This window comes from Hyla sarda, chromosome 4 (genome assembly GCF_029499605.1).
Source record: "Hyla sarda isolate aHylSar1 chromosome 4, aHylSar1.hap1, whole genome shotgun sequence".
NCBI classification, from domain to species: Eukaryota; Metazoa; Chordata; class Amphibia; order Anura; family Hylidae; genus Hyla; species Hyla sarda.
In genome coordinates, this window is record NC_079192.1 from 45,080,326 (window position 1) to 45,101,980 (window position 21,655).

The 21,655-nt window shown below is 43.3% G+C and overlaps 1 protein-coding gene across 4 annotated transcripts in view; it reads left to right on the forward strand.

Annotated features, from left to right (window-relative positions):
- LOC130367843 (adhesion G protein-coupled receptor E3-like) overlaps nt 1-21,655 on the forward strand; it is a 114,096-nt gene that overhangs the window by 66,130 nt on the left and 26,311 nt on the right. For 3 of the 4 annotated variants that reach the window (XM_056570715.1, XM_056570713.1, XM_056570714.1), the window contains exons 4-7: nt 3,793-3,888; nt 10,796-10,930; nt 11,917-12,012; nt 16,071-16,262. In XM_056570715.1, the coding sequence (XP_056426690.1) occupies nt 3,793-3,888; nt 10,796-10,930; nt 11,917-12,012; nt 16,071-16,262 (519 nt within the window). The remainder of the gene's footprint in view (nt 1-3,792; nt 3,889-10,795; nt 10,931-11,916; nt 12,013-16,070; nt 16,263-21,655) is intronic. The other variant, XM_056570717.1, reaches the window with a different exon arrangement.

Below are 21,655 nucleotides of genomic sequence, written 5' to 3' on the forward strand. Positions count from 1 at the left end.
ACATCTGGAGGTCCTCAGTTTGGAGACCACTGTATGATGGTCTCCAATCTGTGCTCTTCAAGATGTTGCAAAACTACAAATCTCAGCATGCTCAGTCTGTCCAGGCATGCTGGGAGTTGTAGTTCTCTAACATCTGGAAGAGCACAGATTGGAGACCATTATACAGTGGTCTCCAATCTGTGGACCTCCAGATGTTGCAAAACTACAACTCCCAGCATGCCCGGACTGCCCAAGCATGCTGGAAGTTGTAGTTCGGCAACATCTGATCCTTCCGATATTGCCGAACTACAACTTCCAGCATGCCTGGGCAGTCTGGGCATGCTGGGAGTTGTAGTTTTGCAACAACTGGAGGCACACTAGTTGGGAAACATTGTCCGTTTCCTACCTCAGTGCCTCCAGCTGTTGCAATTGTTGCAAAACTATAACTCCCAGCATGCACTGACAGACCATGCATGCTGGGAGTTGTAGTTTTGAAACAGCTGGAGGCACACTGGTTTGGAAACACTAAGTTTGATTGCAAAACACTTGAAAGTTTATTACTTAACTTAGTGTTTCCAAACCAGTGTTCCTCCAGCTGTAGCAAAACTACAACTCCCAGCATGCACGGACAGCCAAAGGGCATGCTCGGAGTTTGCAACAGCTGGATGTTTGCCCCCCTCCCCCCAATGTGAATGTACAGGGTACACTCACATGGGCGGAGGTTTACAGTGAGTGCTGCAAGTTTGAAATGGCGCAAATTCTGCGCTGCAGCTCAAACTTTCGGCGGCAAACTTGCTGTGAACCTCTGCCCATGTGACTGTACCCTAAAAACACTACACTACACTAACACTAACCTAAAATAAAAAGTAAAAAACACTACATATACACATACCCCTACACAGCCCCCCTCCCCCCAAAAAATGAAAAACGTCTGGTACGCTACTGTTTCCAAAACGGAGCCTCCAGCTGTTGCAAAATAATAACTCCCAGTATTGCCGGACAGCCATTGACTGTCCAGGCATGCTGGAAGTTTTGCAACAGCTGGAGGCACCCTGTTTGGGAATCATTGGCATAGAATACCCCTATGTCCACCCCTATGCAAATCCCTAATTCAGGCCTCAAATGCGCATGGCGCTCTCTCACTTTGGAGCCCTGTCGTATTTCAGGGCAACAGTTTTGGGACACATATGGGGTATTGCCGTACTCAGGAGAAATTGCCTTACAAATTTTGGGGGGCTTTTTCTTCTTTAACCCCTTATGAAAAGGTGAAGTTGGGGTCTACACCAGCATGTTAGTGTAAAAAAATAAATTTTTTACACTGACATGCTGGTGTTGCCCTATACTTTTCATTTTCACAAGAGGTAAAAGGGAAAAAAGACCCTCTAAATTTGTAATGCAATTTCTCCCGACTACGGAGATACCCCATATGTGGGCGCAAAGTGCTCCTGGGGTGCACAACAAGGCTCAGAAGGGAGAGCGCACCATGTACATTTGAGGCGATTTGCACAGGGGTGGCTGATTGTTACAGCAGTTCTGACAAACGCAAAACAATAAATATCCATATGTGACCCCATTTTGGAAACTACCCCCCTCACGGAATGTAATAAGGGGTGCAGTGAGCATTTACACCCCACTGGTGTATGACAGATTTTTGGAACAGTGGTCTGTGAAAATGAAAAATAAAATTTTTGATTTGCACAGTCCACTGTTTCAAATATCTGTCAAACGCCAGTGGGGTGTAAATGCTCACTGCACCCCTTATTAAATTCCATGAGGGGTATCGTTTCCAAAATAGGGTCACATGTGGGGGGGGGGTCCACTGTTCTGGCACCATAGGGGCTTCCTAAATGGGACATGCCCCCCAAAAACCCTTTCAGAAAAACTCACTCTCCAAAATCCCATTGTCGCTCCTTCCCTTCTGAGCCCTCTACTGCGCCCGCCGAACACTTTGCATACGCATATGAGGTATTTCCTTACTCGAGAGAAATTGGGTTACAAATTTTAGGGTGATTTCTCTCCTTTTACCCCTTGTAAAAATTCAAAAATTGGGTCTACAAGAAAATGCGAGTGTAAAAAATGAAGATATAGAATTTTCTCCTTCACTTTGCTGCTATTCCTGTGAAACACCTAAAGGGTTAAAACACTTACTGAATGTCATTTTGAATACTTTGGGGGGTGCAGTTTTTATAATGGGGTCATTTATGGGGTATTTCTAATATGAAGACCCTTAAAATCCACTTCCAACCTGAACTGGGCCCTGAAAAATTACGATTTTGAAAATCTTGAGAAAAATTGGAAAATTGCTGCGGAACTTTGAAGCCCTCTGGTGTCTTCCAAAAGTAAAAACTCATCAATTTTTTTATGCAAACACAAAGTAGACATATTGTATATGTGAATCAATATGTAATTTATTCGGAATATCCATTTTCCTTTCAAGCAGAGACTTTCAAAGTTAGAAAAATGCAAAATTTTCATGAAATTTTTATATTTTTTACCAAGAAAGGATGCAAATATCAGTGAAATTTTACAAATAACATAAAGTAGAATATGTCACAAAAAAACTATCTCGGAATCAGAATGATAAGTAAAAGCATCCCAGAGTTATTAATGTTTAAAGTGACAGTGGTCAGATTTTCAAAAAATGCCCAGGTCATGAAGGTGAAAATGGGCTGGGTCATGAAGGGGTTAACTTCAGAAGCTCATAAGTACTGAAAGGATTAAGATTTTTTAATGGAAGTCATTTACCAATCTGTTTAACTTTCTGGAGCCAGTTGATATATATAAAAATAGTTTTTTCCTGGATAACCCCTTTAAAAAGAAACAAAAAACAACCTTTAAAAGGGTTCTCTGCCCTAGACATCTTATTCCCTACCCAAAGGATAGTAGGGGATAAGATGTCTAATCACGGGGGGTCCCGCCACTGGGGACCCCCTGTAATCTAGGCACCCCAGACATCCGGTAAATGGATCAAAGTTCGCTCTGTGCCGGATGACTGGTGATGCGGGGCGGAGGCTCGTGATGTCACGACTACGCCCCCTCAATGCAAGTCTATGGGTTAGGGATAGGGGATAAGATGTTTAGGGGCGGAGTACCCTGTAAGGGAACATATTAGCATATAGGGGAAGATTTATCAAAACCTGTCCAGAGGAAAAGTTGCTGAGTTGCCCATAGCAACCAATCAGATCACTTCTTTCACTTTTAACAAGGCCTCTGCAAAATGAAAGAAGCCATCTGATTGGTTGCTATGGGCAACTGGGCAACTTTTCCTCTGCACATGTTTTGATAAATCTCCCCCATTATCTTTGTCAGTTCCTTCAATCCTAAAATGGGCACTGTCATTCTATAAAACGTTAAATATGTCAGAGATATATGAAACGTTTTTAATCAGTCAGGGTCTGAGTGTTCAAACCCTGACCTATCAGTAGAACGAGCAGAGAGAAGTGTGCGCTTAGCGCGTTCTCTACCAGCTCTCTCACATGACAGAGATAGTCTTATAATGTAAGTCTATGGTACGGTCTCGCTCACAAAAACAGAGAGCAGGGAGAGAAGACGTGGTTGCGCACTTCTCTCTCCACTATTGATCGTCGGGGTCTGAATACTTGGATGACAATCCCTAAGACATGTAAAAAAACACTATAATGGCAGATACACTTTATAATATAAAAGGTTTCACCAGCGTTCTATGAAGTTTATTTACACCAATACATGCACACCACACAGGTGTTTTTTTTTTATCAGTGTAACTTATTTGTATATTTAATTCTGTCATATTTCCCAAGCTTTTGTCTGACCCCTAATTTTTTTCTCCTCCAGAACTTTGTGGCGCTGGAAAACCCTTCCCCTGTGCCTGTAATAGGAGGGGATATATTTCTAAGCTAAATAAAGTAACTGGATTCTTTGAATGCACAGGTAAGAATCTGGCCACTTGGTGACTGGGCTCAGTATTGTTGACTACAAAAAAGTATATACTCGCGTATAAGCCGAGTTTTTCAGCACGATTTTTCGTGCTGAAAACGCCCTCCTCGGCTTATACTCGAGTGAACTCTCCGCCTGTCAATCCCTTCTCAGTGGTCTTCAACCTGCAGACCTCCAGAAGTTGCAAAACTACAACTCCCAGCATGCCCGGACAGCCATCGGCTGTCCAGGCATGCTGGAAGTTGTAGTTTTGAAACCTCTGGAGGTCCACAGGTTGAAGACCACTGCGGCCTTCGTCATCATCCAGACCCCCTTTTAGTTTTCTACTCACCTCCCCTCGGTGGGAAGGAAGGGTGTGCTGGTCGGGGCCATCTATGCTGCAGGGACCGTTCGGTGGGAGGGTTAGTCGTTCCGGGCTGTCCATTTTCACCAGAGGGGCCCTCTTCTCCGTGCTCCAGGCCTGCCCCGGACTAGTGATGTTGCCTTGACGACGTCGCACAGGGACGTTCATTCGCAGCCTGCGCATGAAGTCCCTGTGCGTCGTCGTCAAGGCAACATCACTAATCCGGGGCCATCCCGGAGCGGAGAAGAGGGGCCCCCCGGTGAAAATGGACAGCCCGGAACGACTAACCCTCCCCACCGGACGGTCCCTGCAGCATAGATGGCCCCGACCAGTGCACCCTTCCTTCCCACCGAGGGGAGGTGAGTAGAAAACTAAAGGGGGGTCTGGATGATGACGAAGGCCGCAGTGGTCTTCAACCTGTGGACCTACAGAGGTTTCAAAACTGGGAGTTGTAGTTTTGCAACATCTGGAGGTCCGCAAGTTGAAGACCACTGATGAAAGGATTGACAGGTGGTGATGATGACGGGGTCTCAATGATGACGTGGGGGGATGATGTATTTCCCACCCTAGGCTTATAGTCGAGTCAATAACTTTTCCTGGGTTTTTGGGGTGAAATTAGGGGCCTCGGCTTATATTCAGGTTGGCTTATACTCGAGTATATACGGTAAATTATCCCAGGTGGTTCCTGGGCTTGCACCACTCAGGGACAAGACTTGTGTAGAGGAAACGTTTACCAGTTGCCCATAGCAACCAATCCGATTGCTTCTTTTATTTTTCAGAGGCCTTTTTTTTTTAAATAAAAGAAGCGATCTGATTGGTCGCTATGGGCAACTAGTCGACTTTTCCTCTGCACAGGTTGATGAATCTCCCCCTATGTCCCTACAGCCTTATGATACCCCCCTATATTATAGGGGTACTCCACTGGAAAACATTTTTTTAATCAACTGGTGCCAGAAAATTAAACAGATTTGTAAATTACTTCTATTAAAAAATCTTAATCCTTCCAGTATTTATCAGTTGCTGTTATGATCCACAGGAAGTTATTTTCTTTTTGAATTTCCTTTGTCTGACCACAAGTGCTCTCTGCTGACACCTCTGTCCATTTTAGGAACTGTCCAGTAGAAGCAAATTCCCATAGCAAACCTATCCTGCTCTGGACAGTTCCTGACATGGACAGAGGTGTCAGCAGAGAGCACTGTGGTCAGACTAGAAAGGAAATTCAAAAAGAAAAGGACTTCCTGTGGATCATAACAGCAGCTGATAAGTACTGGAAGGATTAATATTTTTTAATAGAAGTAATTTACAAATCTGTTTAACTTTCTGGCACCAGTTGATTTAAATACGTTTTCCAGTGGAGTACCCCTTTAGAACTTCCTCGCTCATTCTTCTACACACAGCCCAGAGCAGTTCAGTGTGAGATGAGCTATGATTGGCTACACACAGCCCAGAGCAGTTCAGTGTGAGATGAGCTATGATTGGCTACACACAACCCAGAGAAGTTCAGTGTGAAATGAGCAATGATGGGACTGCTGCCAGGCCAGCAGGAGTCCAAAGTCTGTACAAGAGATGGGGGGAAATGTGACCTGGACAATTAGGGAGACACCTAGTGGCAGCTTTTTTAAACATAAATAAACTTAATTTTTTTTTATCAAAGTACATTAGAAAGATTTTTTATTTACTATACGGAGTGCAATGGCAAAAATTAGTTTTAATTAGAGTGCCCATTTAAGAAAAGAGTACTTTTGTAATTACCTGTGGAAAACATATGGGCGGTCCTGTAGATGCACCCCACCACTACATTGATACATGTTTTTACAGTCCCGACGAAGAGTGTCAAAACGTGTGCCTAGGTGGTGGTTGGGTGCATCTACAGGACCGCCAGTATGTTCTTCACGGGTAATTACTTAAATTAGATAGGGTTATTGTGCACTATCAGTACCTGCTCAACAATAGTACTGCATTCTTGGCACCCGTATACAAGGGTCCATTGTGATGTTGGGGGTTTCATGTGGGTGCTCCCCATTTGTTCTTGTTGTTCTTTCCAGTCTGACCACAGTGCTCCCTGCTGACACCACTGTCCATGTCAGGAACTGTCCAGAGTAGAAGCAAATCCCCATAGCAAACCTCTCCTGCTCTGGACAGTTCCTGACATGGACAGAGGTGTCAGCAGAGAGCACTGTGGTCAGACTGGAAAGAACTACACAACTTCCTCTGAAGAATACAGCAGCTGATAAGTACTGGAAGGATTTAGAATTTTTAATAGAAGTAATTTACAAATCTGTTTAACTTTTTCCTGGCACCAGTTGGTTTGAATTTTTTTTTTTTCCACTGGAGTACCCCTTTAACCAGAAAACCCCTTTAGGGTATGTTCACTAATACAGGATCTGCTGCATATTTTGCTGCATATTTTCTTTTGTTGATTTTACCAAACATTGGGGGTTATTTAAAATGATTTCATGATGGTTTTTTCATAGGTTTTGTGGCTGAAATTTGCAACCAAAAAACCCTTCTAACACGATCACTCCATTTTCATTCAAAAATCTCAAAAAGGGGACGTGACTGATGTGTGAAAAGGGGCGTGGCCATTGAAAGAGGCATGTCCACAACAGTATTGAAAGTTCAACATATTTACTAATGTTCTAATGTTTTCCAGGCCTGAAATGTGGTTGATTTCAGGTTTGGAAACCCCGGCAATAGTAAAAAAAAACAAAAAACAATATGTAGGGAAAAATCAGTAAACACCGTGGAAGATACCTGTTGGGGGAAAAAAAAACACAAAGAAAACTAAAATCCACTCTGGATCAATCAACCCCATTGACTTCAATGAGTAGCAAAATCAGCTGCAGAAATTATGCAGCAAAATATGCAGCAGGTCCATGTCCTGTACGTGTGAACGTACCCTTACAACCAAAAATTTCGGGACTCTATGAATTTTACTCTTAAGAATGACATAACCTATAATTGCATCAATGTTGTGTATATCATTGTGTCCCAGTAATTATGATGACCTGTGCCAGGCAGGTAAAGTAGGACATGTTTCTTGGAACCTGCCAATGACATGTTAAATCCCAGGCAGTGTAATATCTTAAATGTATCCAGACATTTTGTTACTCACCATCATGGCCAGTTGAGTTCAATGAAAACGTATAGCATCAAAAAGGTGTTACGTTCATCAAAGCTCGTGAAAATAAATGCCTCTTCTTGGACCATATTGGACCCTAACCCTGGGTATGTCCTTTCCATCTGGTTTAAATTTAAATCGGCACTCTCATTAAAAGTAATTTTTGCTATTGCACTATGGTAAATAAAAAATCTTTCTAGTGTACTTTGTTTAATTAAAAAAAAATTAAGTTTTCTATGTTTTATTTGTGTTTAAAAAAGCTGCCACTAGGTGTCTCCCTACTTGTCAAGAGCACATTTCCCCCAAACTCTTGCACAGACTTTGGACTTCTGTAGGTCTGGCAGAAGTCCATAATCAGGAAATGCAGTCTGGCGTGCTGAGGGGGTGCGCAGCCGTATCCTATCATAGCTCATCTAACACTGAACTGCTCTGAGCTGTGTGTGGCAGAGTGAGGGAGGAAGTTCTCCCCTGTATGGCTTCAGATGATGTCACGCCTACTGGGTAACGCCCCTTCCCAGTCTGTGAATCTGACTGAGATGAGCAGAAAATACAGAGCAATATGAAGGTAATAAAAACTAACAAATAAAAAAATGAAGGCAGGGGGTGGTTTATCATGATGGGGCAGTGAACTGGGAGGATTATAAAATTTAACAAGATCCTGACAGGTACTCCTTAAGGCTCAGGGCTCCATAGCATAAATCATAATTGGATTTGTTGGGTAAATCCCCAGTCCAGCCCCTACATAGTAAGTTCTACTGTACCGACTGTATAGTTCAGGAAGGTGCGGGAAGGGGAAGGTTTGTGATAGGTGCTGCAGGGGCTGATTCAGGCAAACCACACAGCGCTATCAGGCCCTCCTGTCCCACAGGCCCAATAGCAGTTGCGTGGTCTATGGGCACTACACCAGTACTAATTGCCCCATTCAGTTTGTTGCAAGCACTGCGCTACTTTCACTTTGACAAATTAAGGGCGGGACATTGGTGGATGATGTGACTGCTCCAGCACTGGATCTATCACAAGAGGTACAAAGCTACTGTGTTTTCTCCATGCTGGTACTCTTATCTGTACACGCAAATGGGCAGATAACAGTGCAGATCTTAGGCAAGCACACTGTTTATTTTGGCAACAGGGAGACAACAGATCATGGTTGCTAAAAAAAAACTGTATGCTTCCCCCAGGATGCATATTTGCATATACAGATGAGAGTGCCAGCATGGAGAACACACATCAGCTCCGTACAAGTGCCCTGCAGCAATCACATTGAAACCTATGGGGCTAAATGAGCTGGTGGAGGCCGGGGCCAGGAATTACTGCAAATGCTTTAGAATGCACGATTCCCGAGAACCACGCCATTCTGCCATAGAAGTAAAAGGACAGGACAATGTGCAAGCGCGGCCACCAGTATAAGATCACAGTTTTATGTGACAAGCTAAAAATGTGCAATCTGAGAAGATCCCAAAAGAGTTAAAGGAGTACTCCGCCGGAAAACATCTTATCCCTATAGGGCATAAGATGTCTGATCACGGGGGTCCCGCCACTGGGGACCACCACGATCTCTGCTACGGCACCCCGGTCATCCGGTGCACGACTACAGCCAACATGCCCCCTCCATTCATGTCCATGGGAAGAGGCGTGACGGCTACGTACTAACCGTCATGCCCCCTCCCATAGAAATGGATGGAGGGGGCGTGGTATGACATCATGAACACTGAAGCAACAAGCTTCCATGTTCTGGATGCTGCCACTGTGGGCCCTGAGATCGCGGGGCTCCCCAGCGGCAGGACCCCCGCGATCAGACATCTTATCCCCTATCCTTTGGGGATAAGGTGTTTTCTGGCGAAGTACCCCTTTAATCCAGGACAGCTGATGGATTCTGTCATAAACTAACCTAACATTCTAAGTTGTTGGTCATTAGTGCCACCTAGTGCTCAGTAAATGGTACAGAAATTGATATAGGTATAACCTTGTCCTTTAAGTCTATTGGATCAACCATATCTGATTTGAGTGGATATCAAAGTTAAGCAAAAGGGTAAAACATTTGACACAGCTTGACACAAGAAACAAGAGAAAAAAAGAGGGGGGAGTTTTTAAAGTTGCAGAACAGGGTTTTCCAAACTGGGTGTCGCAACACATTAGTGTCTCAGCAGCATTCCCAAGGGGTGTTGTGGGGCCGTCCCATCCTGCAGCAGAAGCCGCTGGTCACTGGTCTAAAATGGCCATGGCCCTTGCTGCCTGATCTTGAACTGACAAGACGGAGCCCCTGACGACTGATGCCCCTTATGTCGCCCTGAGAGGAGCCTGTCAGGAGAAAAATGGCACAGGGGGTAGACAAGGCAGAGGGAGGCATGAAGTGATACAGAGGGAATCAAGGTGGGGGGAATGAAATGGCACAGGAGGTGATCAAGGGAGGGATGAAGTGCCACAGGGGGTGAGGAAGGCGGAATAAAATGGTACCGGGGGAATATCAGTCACATTTGTAATGCTGTTATTACGTTGATGTGTCATACGTTCAATTCGTGGTATGGTGAGGAGTGTGTCACAAAACTATGCATGTCTAAAAATGGGTGTCCCCAACATGAAACGTTTTGGAAACTCTGTCCTAGAAGTTGCCTGAATGGTTGGCCATAAAGAGTGTAGGGGAAATATTCTGCATGCTTCTGGTCTGATCACATAATGAAGACAATGGCTATTCATTTTTGTGTAAAAACCGACATCAGAAAACAGGTGGTGTCATGTGACGCGTTTCAGGAGTTGTGCACACCCTTAATCGTACATTATGTATGAATAAAAGGGTACTCCGTGAAACTATTTTTTTTTAAATCAACTGGTGCCAAAAAGTTAAACAGATTTGTATATTACTTCTATTTAAACAATCTTATTCCTTCCAGTACTTATCAGCTGCTGTATGCTCTACAGGAAGTTGTGTAGTCCTTCCCAGTCTGACCACAGTGCTCTCTGCTGACACCTCTGTCCATGTCAGGAAATGTCCGGAGCAGCTGAGGTTTGCTATGACAGACAGAGGTGTCAGCAGAGAGCACTGTGGTCAGAATGAAAAGAACTACACAACTTACTCTGTAGCATACAGCAGCTGATAAGTACTGGAAGGATTAAGATATTTAAATAGAAGTAATTTACAAATCTGTTTAACTTGCTGGAGCCAGTTGATTTGAAGAAAAAAATAGTTTTTCATTGGAGTTCCCCTTTAAGAGTGTGCACAACATCTGAAACGCATCACATGACACCACCTGTTTTCTGATATCGGATTTCCCACAATAAAGTTTTGGAATCCCACTTCCTGCGCTGGACATTTCTTTCCTTGTGTATTATATTTGGGGTTCTCACCTTATATTGTATTGTATATGTCATGACATGTTTTTATTATCATGTGTCATTCACCTCTAGTGAATAATTCATATTGGTGTCATTGTTTCATGCAGATAAATGTACGGATTACTCCGACTGTCCTACTGGAGCCACTTGTACGAAACAATCTTGCTACTGTACTGAGGGTTGTAAACAACCGCAAGGAACCAGCTGCATTACTTTGGTAAAATTGGATGAAGTATGTGGGGGTACGTAATTCTGTTACTATTTAAAAAGGTTTACTGGGATTTTCAATCAATGGCCTTAGGGTGGCCCATCATTGTATGATCTGACTCCCAGGAATCCCCCCCGATCTGCTGAATAAAGGGGCTGGAGTTTTATCTGGAGGGCTTCTTTCCTGCTGAATGATGGGTATCCTGGCAGTCAGCCGCCCACTGTTACATTAAAGGGCTACTCCACCCCTAGGCATCTTATCCCCTAACCAATCAATAGTGGAAAAGATGTCTGATCATTAGGGTTCCGCTGCTGGGGACCCCCACGATCCCCCTGCTGCCCCTGGCGTTTGTTTAGAGCGCCGAGTTCAGCGCTAGAGGCTCATGACATCATGGTCATGCCCCACTTATGATGTCACGGCCACGCCCCATCAATGCAAGTCTATGGGAGGAGGTGTGACAGCCTACACGTCCCCTCCCATAGCCTTGCATTGAGGGGGCGTGTCCGTGACATCACGACCAGTCATCCGACACAGAGAGAAGTTCACTATGTCCACCAGATGACTGGGATGCCGCAGCCGAGATCGCGGCGGTCCTCAGAGGTGGGATCCCGCAATCAGACATCTTATCCCCTATCCTTTGGATAAGGGAATAGATGTCTAGGGGCGGAGTACCCATTTAAGGTGGATCCTGGGAGAGATCCCAAGAACAGCTCATGAATGTATCATCTATACGGCTCGGACTCCCAAAATGTCCTCTAATCAGCAGAATAAATGGGCTAGGGTGTTAGCCGCAGTGCTACAACCTTTTTGTCTTGCTGAACAATAGCTATCCTGCCAGTAAGGCCCCCACCAATCATGCATTGAGATGGAAAGATCCTAAATATAGGCCATTGAATGGAAAACCCGATGCACCGACTGTTTCATTAAGTGCACACCACTGTAAAAATAAATTTTTATTGAAAGTCTGGTGGTAACATGCTATGTTGGGGGGAAACACCTACTTTCATACTTCTTTTTCAGTCCTGACTACAACCACTAGTTCACCACTGACATCCAATGGGAACACGGAAAAGACGGCAGTTTATACGCAACATGGGGCAACAACACAGCAACCAGGTGGGTATTTATAGTCATCATCCCAATGGGAGATGTGAGTTCTTCCATTATTACTATCAGGCAATGAGTGAGGTGCCAAGTTAAACCTGACTTCCAGATTTCTTGAATTATTATTAATACTTAGAAGTCATAGAACTGTAACGTTTCTTTGTCAATCTAATGGAAAAACAGTTTGATCAATCCTGACCCTTGTTCTACACTGACCTCTAGCAGCAATAAAAGAAGGACTTGCGAGAAGAAAAGAACATGGGACTGCACTCACCATCCAAGGATACTTTATAGATTGGCATTGTCACAGGCATACATCACGGGGGAGGCAGGGGCTCCGGAACAGACTGTTTCACGCAAAGGTTGCCCTTCTTCTAGCCGGTATGCCGTATGGCATACCGGCTAGAAGAAGTGCAACCTTTGCGTTAAACAGACTTTTTCACGCAAAGGTTGTGCTTCTTCTAGCCGGTATGCCATATGGCATACCGGCTAGAAGAAGCGCAACCTTTGCGTGAAACAGTCTGTTCCAGAGCCCCTGCCTCCCCCTTGATGCACGCCTGTGACAACACCAATCTATAAAGTATCCTTGGATGGTTTATGCTCTGTTTGGACCGCCGCTACCAATTTATATTCAGGTATCGCCTTGTTCGACTCCTGACACATGCCAGCATAGTCTAGTCCTGCTAGTGCCAGGCCCTTAGTCTCTCTCAGTTTTCAATAAAATAAGGACATCTACCATGGAGGAGGGAGGATGAGCATATTTCGGTTCTGTAGTTAGTCTTACTCAGATACTCCAGCATAATTTAATACTAAATACAAACAAATTCTTGAACCTTTGTTGATAAATCAAATACTAAAGTAGTAGCTTTATTTTTTCTGAAAACAGTACCATCCTTGTCCATGGACATTATCTGGTTTTGCAGCTCGGCCTCACTCTTGTCCTTGGATCAGGTCGCCAACCTGCTACCGTATGCGATAACCTGTGTCATGACTAACAGAGCTTCTTCATAAACCATGACTTATGGTGAATTAAAAACAATGTTGAGCAGTACAATGCAGGGCTTTAGGTTTGATCAAGTGCAGCTGATAGTCTGGTGATATCTATTTTCTTGGCTTAAAGGGGTAATTATTTTTTTTTTTAATCAACTGGTGCCAGAAAGTTAAACAGATTGGTAAATTACTTATATTTAAAAATCTTAATCCTTCCAGTACTTATCAGTTGCTGTATACTACAGAGGAAGTTGTGTAGTTCTTTTCTGTCTGACCACAGTTCTCTCTGCTGAAACTTCTGATGATGTCAGGAACTGTCCAGAGCAGAAGCAAATCCCAATAGCAAACCTCTCCTGCTCTGGACAGTTCCTGACTTGGACAGAGGTGTCAACAGAGAGCACTTTGGTCAGACAGAAAAGAACTATACAACTTTCTCTGGAGCATACAGCAGCTGATAAGTACTGGAAGGATTAAGATTTTTTACATAAAATTATTTACATATCTGTTTAACTTTATGGCACCAGTTGATTAAAAAAAAAAAAAAAGGTGTTTTCCACCGGAGTACTCCGCCCCTAGAAATCTTATCCTCTATCCAAAGGATCTCTGCTGCGGCACCCCAGTCATCCGGTGCACGGAGCAAACTTTGCTCTGTGCCTGATGGCTAGAGATGTGGCGCCAGAGGCTTGTGATGTCATGGCAACGCCCCCACCCCCTTATCGCCTCAAGCCGCTCCCATAGACTAGTGGCAAGTTGCTACGAGGGGGCATGGTTGGTCATGATGGGGCATGGTCGCAGCGTCACAAGCGTCACCAGTGCCGCAGCCGGCATTCTAAACGAATCTCGTGTTGGGGGGGGGGGGGTGTTAATGTGGGACCCCCGTGTTCAGACATCTTATCCCCTTTCCTTTGCACAGGGGATAAGATGTCTAGGGGCGGAGTACCCCTTTAAGCGTAACTGGAGTTTGCAGCAGTATTCACCTGGAGGACCATGCTTGCTAATAGACAATCTCCATTCGACAGCTCTTACCAAGGTCTGGGCTTAGTCCATGGACTCCATGAAGTCTTAGAACAATTCAATGGAATTTTGTAGAAGGTCTTGTGGGATTGTATCCATCATTGTATCCATCATTAGCAAAGGCAAAAACATTTATTTTTAAACTTATGCTGTGTAGATTTTCTTTAAATTGGATAATAGATTATTCTTATTATTTTTACAGGAAGTGTTGACATTTTCATTTATACCATTTTGGGATTTAAATGACTTTTTGATGACTTTTTATTTAGTTTTTTTGTGACACATGAAGGACAAAAAACAGCAGTTCTAAAAACAGTGTTATCATGCTATTTACATGGATGCTGAATAATGTGATAACTTAATATTTAAGGTTGTTATAAACGCAGCAATACCAATGGTGTGTAATTTTTCTAGTAATTTATTTTTTACAATATAAAGCAGTATATGAGAAAAAGGTGTTTATTTTAGTTTTTGTTTCTTTTTTACAATAAAAAAATTGATTTAACTTTTTTTTACAATTTATCCCACTAGGACTCACTTGACCAGTATAAAACACACTGAGGATTTCTGTCAGTATAGTTCCTTTATTAAGGACCAGGCTGCCAGGGTAACCCATCGGCACTCCACTATATTGCTGTAGACGGGGCTTACACCTAGATGCTGTGATCACTATTACCTGGGGCATCTAAGAAGTTAAACTTCCAGGGTCAGAGTTATCTTCAATCTTGGCAATGGTAGGAAGGGATCTAGCTATGTAGATCAGCCCTGCTATTGCTCCCGATCTCGTAGGTAAATAGGAAAGGCCTATTGGACCATTGTGATGTATGTATCCATTGCATACAAAACCATTTGTTACACAGACAAATATCACATGAACAGTTTAACTAGATATTTCCGTTGTGAAGCTGGTGGCAAATGTGTGAGGCTACATTCACACTAAGTTTTGTCCATACGAGGATCGGATCCGGCTGGGGGATGGTAAAACCGGGCCCACCCCCATCTCATTCATTTGAATGAGCCAGCCGAAGTCAAATAGTGACTCTGGTTGGCTCATTTTTGTCCCGTATCTGGTTTTCTGGCCGGACTAATAACCGCAGCATACCACGGCCAGAAAACCGGATACGGGGCAAAAATGAGACGACTGGAGTCACTATGTGACTCCAGTCGGCTCATTCAAATGAATGAGATGGGGGCGGGCCTGGTTTTCCCATCCCCCAGCCAGATCCGGTCCCCATATGGACAAAACGTAGTGTGAACCCAGCCTTACAGGGTAGGAACACTTGAGGTGTCCATGCTATTTAGCAAAACTTTTGATGTCACAAAAGGGTCTTAATTTTCATACCTCTCCCAATTATTACAAGGAGCAGGGCCTGCAATCTCTATCCAGTTGCAGAAGATGTACGCCATAGACTTAATATGGAGTTTGTGTCCTGTGATTATACATAGTTTTCAATGAGCCAGGGAGTGAAGCCCACAGCTGCATGCTTCTCTTGGCTCTTTCTAACAATAAGTGCGGGTGTGATCATCCACAATGATCAAAACTTTTGACAAGTCTCTGTGACATGTCAAATGTTTTTGTTAAAGGGGGATTCCAGTTTTTTTTTATCAACTGGCTCCACAAAGTTAAACAGATTTGTAAATTACTTCTATTAAAAAATCTCAATCCTTCCAATAATTATCAGCTGCTGAAGTTAAGTTGTTGTTTTCTGTCTGGCAACAGTGCTCTATGCTGACATCTATGTTTGTCTCGTGTACCGCCCAGTTTAGAAGAGGTTTGCTATCGGGATTTGCTTCTAAACTGGGCGGTTCCCGAAACAGGTGTAATCAGAGAGCACTTAGACAGAAAATAACAACTCAACTTCAGCAGCTCATAAGTATTGAAAGGATTAAGATTTTTTAATATAAATCATTTACAAATCTGTTTAACTTTCTGGAGCCAGTTGATATATATATATATATATATATATATATATATATATATATATATATAAAGTTTTTTCCTGGATAACCTCTTTAATGACTGGGACACTTTAATTTCTTAAGCTCTTAAACTTCTTTTCCATCAGTCCTGAGTTCAACTACAGGTTTACTGCTGACATCAAATGTCAACATGGGAGACACAACAGCCTACACCCTTTTGGATGTCCAAGAAACCCACAACATTCCATTTACAACATCACCCGGAGAGACATCAGTTACATCACACAGCATGTCTCAAAAAACCTCAGAGGAACCAGAAGCTCTGACTACACAACCAGGTGGGCATGTCATCGGACTCATCAACCCAATGTCAGATGTTTGTTCTATCGGTATCACACCTATCCTCAAAAAGCCATCTCTTGACCCATCCTTTTTGTCTAGCTACTGCCCATCTTACTTCTTGCCTAGGCCTCAAAACTTCTTGAACAACATTTCTACTTTGAATTGCCCTCCCACCTCTTGTCCAACACGCTTTTCAACCTGTTACAACTTGGTTTCAGCCCCACCACTCTACTAAAACTGCACTAACCCCATTGACCAATAATCTGCTAACCGCTAAAGTCCTATGGCCTTAGGGTCTATTCACATGGTAGAATTTCTGTGGAAATCTGCCTCAAATTAAAGACCATAGACTTCTATGGGATTCCGCACTCCCATTCACACCTCTGAATTTCTGCCTGCGGAATTCCGCAAGCGGAAATTCAGAAGTGTGAATGGGAGTGCGGAATACCATAGATTTCTATGGGTTTTAATTTGAAGTAAAATTTCTGCCATGTGAATAGACCCTTACTCTGTGTTCCTTCTTTTTTTACCTCCCTGCTTTTTACACAGTTTACCACTCCCTCCTATTACAATCACAGATTCAGCCTTGTAATGGACTCAGCCTTGTATTATCTCACCAACAGTATATTCAGGATATCCTACTCTCCCACCCCCTGTACCCCATCCTCTTGCTGTTGGAGTTCCCCAAGGCTCTGTCATGGGGCATCTACTTTTCTCCATCTATACATTGGTCTCGGGCACATCATAGAACCCCATGGCTTTAAGAACCATAATTTTGCTGATAACACTCAAATCTACCTCTCTGGTCCGGATATCACCTCTTTGTTCTCCAGGATCCCAGACTGCCTATCAGCTATATCTTCCTTTTTTCTCCCACTTTCTAAAATTCAACATGGAAAAAACAGAATTCATAATTTTTTTCCATCTCGCTCAGTCCCCCACCTGTTCTATAAATTCAAGTCAATAGTTCCACCCTATCTCCAGTCCCACAAGTCGTCTTGATAATCTGACTATGCCTCGTCTTTAAAACCACATATACAAACCCTTTCTACCTCTCACCACCTCCACCTCAAAAACATTTCTTCAATCCACTACTTTCTGAACTTTGACTCAACAAAAATACTTGTGCGTGCCCATCTTCTACTTGGACTACTCCAACATCCTTTTCTGTGGAGTTCCATCCAAGACTCCTGATCCTCTCCCGTCCATCCTTAACCCTATTGCTTGACTAATCCCCCACTTTTCTGCCAATTCCTTCACTGGCTACCCGATGCCAATAAAATTCAGTTTCGCCCGAAACATAACCATTCTGATATAAAGTGTGTTGTCCTTTTTAGGTGGGTTCATGGGTTACTGAAGAAAAATGTAATTGATGGATTCTAAATAGTTACCTACACCTTGTGTATTCATCCATCCTATGAGCCTAAATCTCTTTTCTCACTGGTTCCGATGACCAGGTGTAGTCCTCGAACAATAGGAAGCAATTGTCTGCTAAGACTCTAGGGGGGAGATTTATCATTGCATTTAGAGCTTTTTTTTGTTTAGTTTATTTGCTTACTCCAGGCGAGCAAAATGTTGCACGTACACCTAAACACTTTTTTGCGACTGTTTGATACTTTACGCATAGAGTAGTAAACTGTCTTTCCTAAGCAACTTTTAGTTTTTAGTGATTGCAACTTTATGAAGTGGGAATGTCGCTCGTGAGCATTCAAACCCCCTACAAAATGTCGCAAGTCAAAGCCAAAAATTCCTTTGGAGGGCACTTTTAAAAAGTCTCAGTGGAGAGGAAGAAACATACAAAATGGTGTTCTGAAGTGATTTGTTGTTTTTTGCTTATGTGCGCCAAATTTATCAACCCCTCTTGATGATAAATGTGTCACATATAAACAAAACCAAATAAAAAATAAACATGACTTCAAAACTAACTTTCCAAAGACAACAATGCTTTTAATTGGTGGTTCAATATGATATAATATCTTACTAAATGTTGCATAAAAGTGAGATTTTGTAAGAGTTCCTGAATTGTTTTTTTTTTTTTAACACAAAGTTATCTATAGTTTCCTAAGATCCCAAAAATATGCTGCTATGGCGTAAATTTGTGTTGCCCCTCGGAATAGGAAAGGGTTCATAATAAGTAGAATACCAGTTGTTTATTGCATTGTGTCATATAAGTTCCTGCAGCATCACGTATGTGCACGCCAGATTTTTTTTCAATGTATGTTTATGCAGTGTTACCCCTTTTCTAGCTACATTCATGAGAAGTTGTTGTAAGGTTAAAAGAACCCTGCACCAACTACCCCGTTATGTGTATAGGGTACTGTGAGTTGACCAGCCTGATAGTCGGAATTAGTACTCAACATATCATGAAAATTCGTATATTGGATTGTATCCTGTCTATAACTACATTTCAATAGCTTCACTTATACATGCAAAAAGCACACCAGCGACTTTCAACCTGGTATATCTGCTAAAAATAGCAACTCTTAAAGGGACAGTGACCAACTACTCACTCTTAAAGTGGTTATCCAGGTTTAGAAAGACAGAGACTATTTCTTCCAAAATCAGTGCCATGCCTGTCCTCAGGTTGTGTGTGGTATTGCAGCTCAGTTCTATTGAAGTAAAGGGAGCCAAGTTGTAATACAAAACACAACCTGAGGATAGGAGTGGTGCTGTTTTGAGAAAAAAAATGGGTCTGTTTTTCTAATCCTGGATAACCCCTTTAAAACATGTAACATAAAACACTATATTTTGCTTATATCTGCACAGAACATTAAAAGTTTTAAGTTGTTTCTGCATAATACAAGTGTCTGGTTTTATTAATCTTACACTTCACACCACTGGGTAAAACCCTCTGATAAAAGCATTGTTGGGCCTACAGGGGCCCCTCATGTTGGTTATACCACCACGCCATACTCCCAGCTATCCTGCACTTCAGCACCTGTCATCCCCTTGGGTACCACGCTTATGCCTATCACAATTGTTTTACCTAATTACTGATATAGAATCACAAAAGTGTCCCACTAGGCGTGAATCCCACGCTATCTCAATACAACAGAACAACATACACAACAGCGTGATGAGGGATAATTACAAATTTTATTACACACATAAAATACACAGACATGTTATAAAAATACACAAAAAGCCATAAAAGCACAAACTAGAAACAACTGGAAATGGAGACTCATACCCACATATATTGTAACGGGTTAAAGGTAAACATATTGATTAGCAATACATAGGTATTTTGCCGCAAGTGCGGTCCTAAGAAGAAACCCCCATAGGGGCTAAATAAGAGACATCCTACTCTACACAGATTATAAGGAATAGTATTACCAAGTGGACCAGAGGGGATATGAGTCACCGCTACCCAACGTTTCGCCAACACCTGGCTTCTTCCGGGGCATCGCCACGTGGCAACTTTAAGGGACAAGTATCATGTAAACAAACTTATCCCTTATCCAAAGGACAGGGGATAAGTTTTAGATCGCGGGAGTCCGAGCGCTGGGGCCCCCCGCAATCTCCTGTTTAGAGCTCTGGCTCTCCTATACAGGAGTGCGTCACGATCCCCGCCTGAAGCAGGGGCTGCCATGCCCCCTCTATATATCTCTATGGGAGAGGCAAAGATTGCCGAACGGCTCTTCCATAGAGCTATATGGAGCGGGCGTGGCAGCCCCCGATTCAGGCGGGGGTCGTGACGCAGGCCTGTATTGGAGAGCTGGGGCTCTAAACAGGAGATTGTGGGGGGCCCCAGTGCTCGGACCCCCCCGCAATCTAAAACTTATCCCCTATCCTTCGGATAGGGGATACGTTTTTTTACATGATACTTGTCCTTTAAGGCGGTCCTTAATCTAAATAAATGATCTGTGTTATACAAGACGATTGTGACCAGAGGGGTAGCTTTTAGCTTCTGGGCCCCGATGCAAAATCTGCAACAGGGCCCCATATGCCAATTATGATACTGGTCTCTCATGAGGCAGATGTGCTGTGCTGCCCCTTAGGCACCAGGGCCCCAGTGCGACTGCTACCTCTATAGCTACGCCCCTGATTGTGACTCTTACTTTGCTTACTTGCTTGCTTTTTGTGAAATAAAACCCTATTTTAAACCTTGCTAATTTTGTGGGTATTCCTAGAAGGAAATGCAATGCCAAGGATGACGCTTATGATAGTGTCTTATTATTCTAGTTTAACGGAGTTTCAGTACCAGACAAAGCTTATGGACAAGAGTGGCGCTGTTCCTGAATACATTTTTTTTTTTAAACCTGCACTCTCCCATCTTCTCACTATAGGTCCTCTTGTCTAGGAAAACTCCACTCCAATGGTTAAACGGGTATTCTGGCCATAGACATCTTATCCCCTATCCAAAAGATAAGGGATAAGATGTCTAATCACAGGGGCCTGCCGCTGGGACCCTCCCCGATCTTCATGCAGCACCCGCATTGTATGCCAGGCTGCTGCTCCAGTCTCGGAAACCTCTGTGTTTCTGGGACTGGAGACATGACGTCAAGTCACGCCCCCTTGTGACATCACGTCATGCCCCCTCCATTCATATCTATTGGAAGGGGCATGATGGCAGTCACGCCCCCACCCATAGACATGCATGGAGGGGGCATGACGTGATGTCACATCTCCAGTCCCGGAAACACAGAGGTTTTCCAGACTGGAGCAGCAGCCCGACAGAGAATGCTGGTTGCGGCACGGAGATCGTGGGGTGCCCTGAGATCAGACATTTTATCCCCTATCCTTTGGATAGGGGTTAAGATGTCTATGGCCGAAGTACCCCTTTAACTATCCACCAATCAGACATTGATGACTCATTCTACAAATACGTCATCAATGTCTTCCTTGCTGACAGCCAAGCTCCCATAATCCCCTCACAAGAGACCCACAGTCACCTTATTTTAGCCCCGCCATTAAAAGTTGACAGACTAGAATAAGGCCTCTTAATGGCTGCCATAAAAAAATGCATATTGGTGGTCATTGGTGGTTTTCCCCCTCTACATGCAGTTTGAGCTACTGAAAATCTAATAAATTGTCTAGGATTTACCTTTTTCTTTATATAAGAGAATAGGGGGGGTGGGGGTGGGGGGGGTTAATTCAGCTGATGGTTCTCTGTGCATGTGCTGTGAAAGGTGAGAGGGAAGGAGGAGCAGGAGGTAAAAAATAAAACTTACACCATTACCATTACACCGGTATGCAGAGAGAAAGACAGCTGCGGAATACCTCCTTTATACATAGTCTTTAAATTGCCATTAAAATAAATAATTTGATATGTCTAGACATTATAAAAGGTTTGATCGATCAGGGTCTGAGAGTTCAGACCCCGACCAATCACAAAAGTGAGCTGGTAGAAATGTGCTTCTAGTGACCAGAACAGAATCATAATATT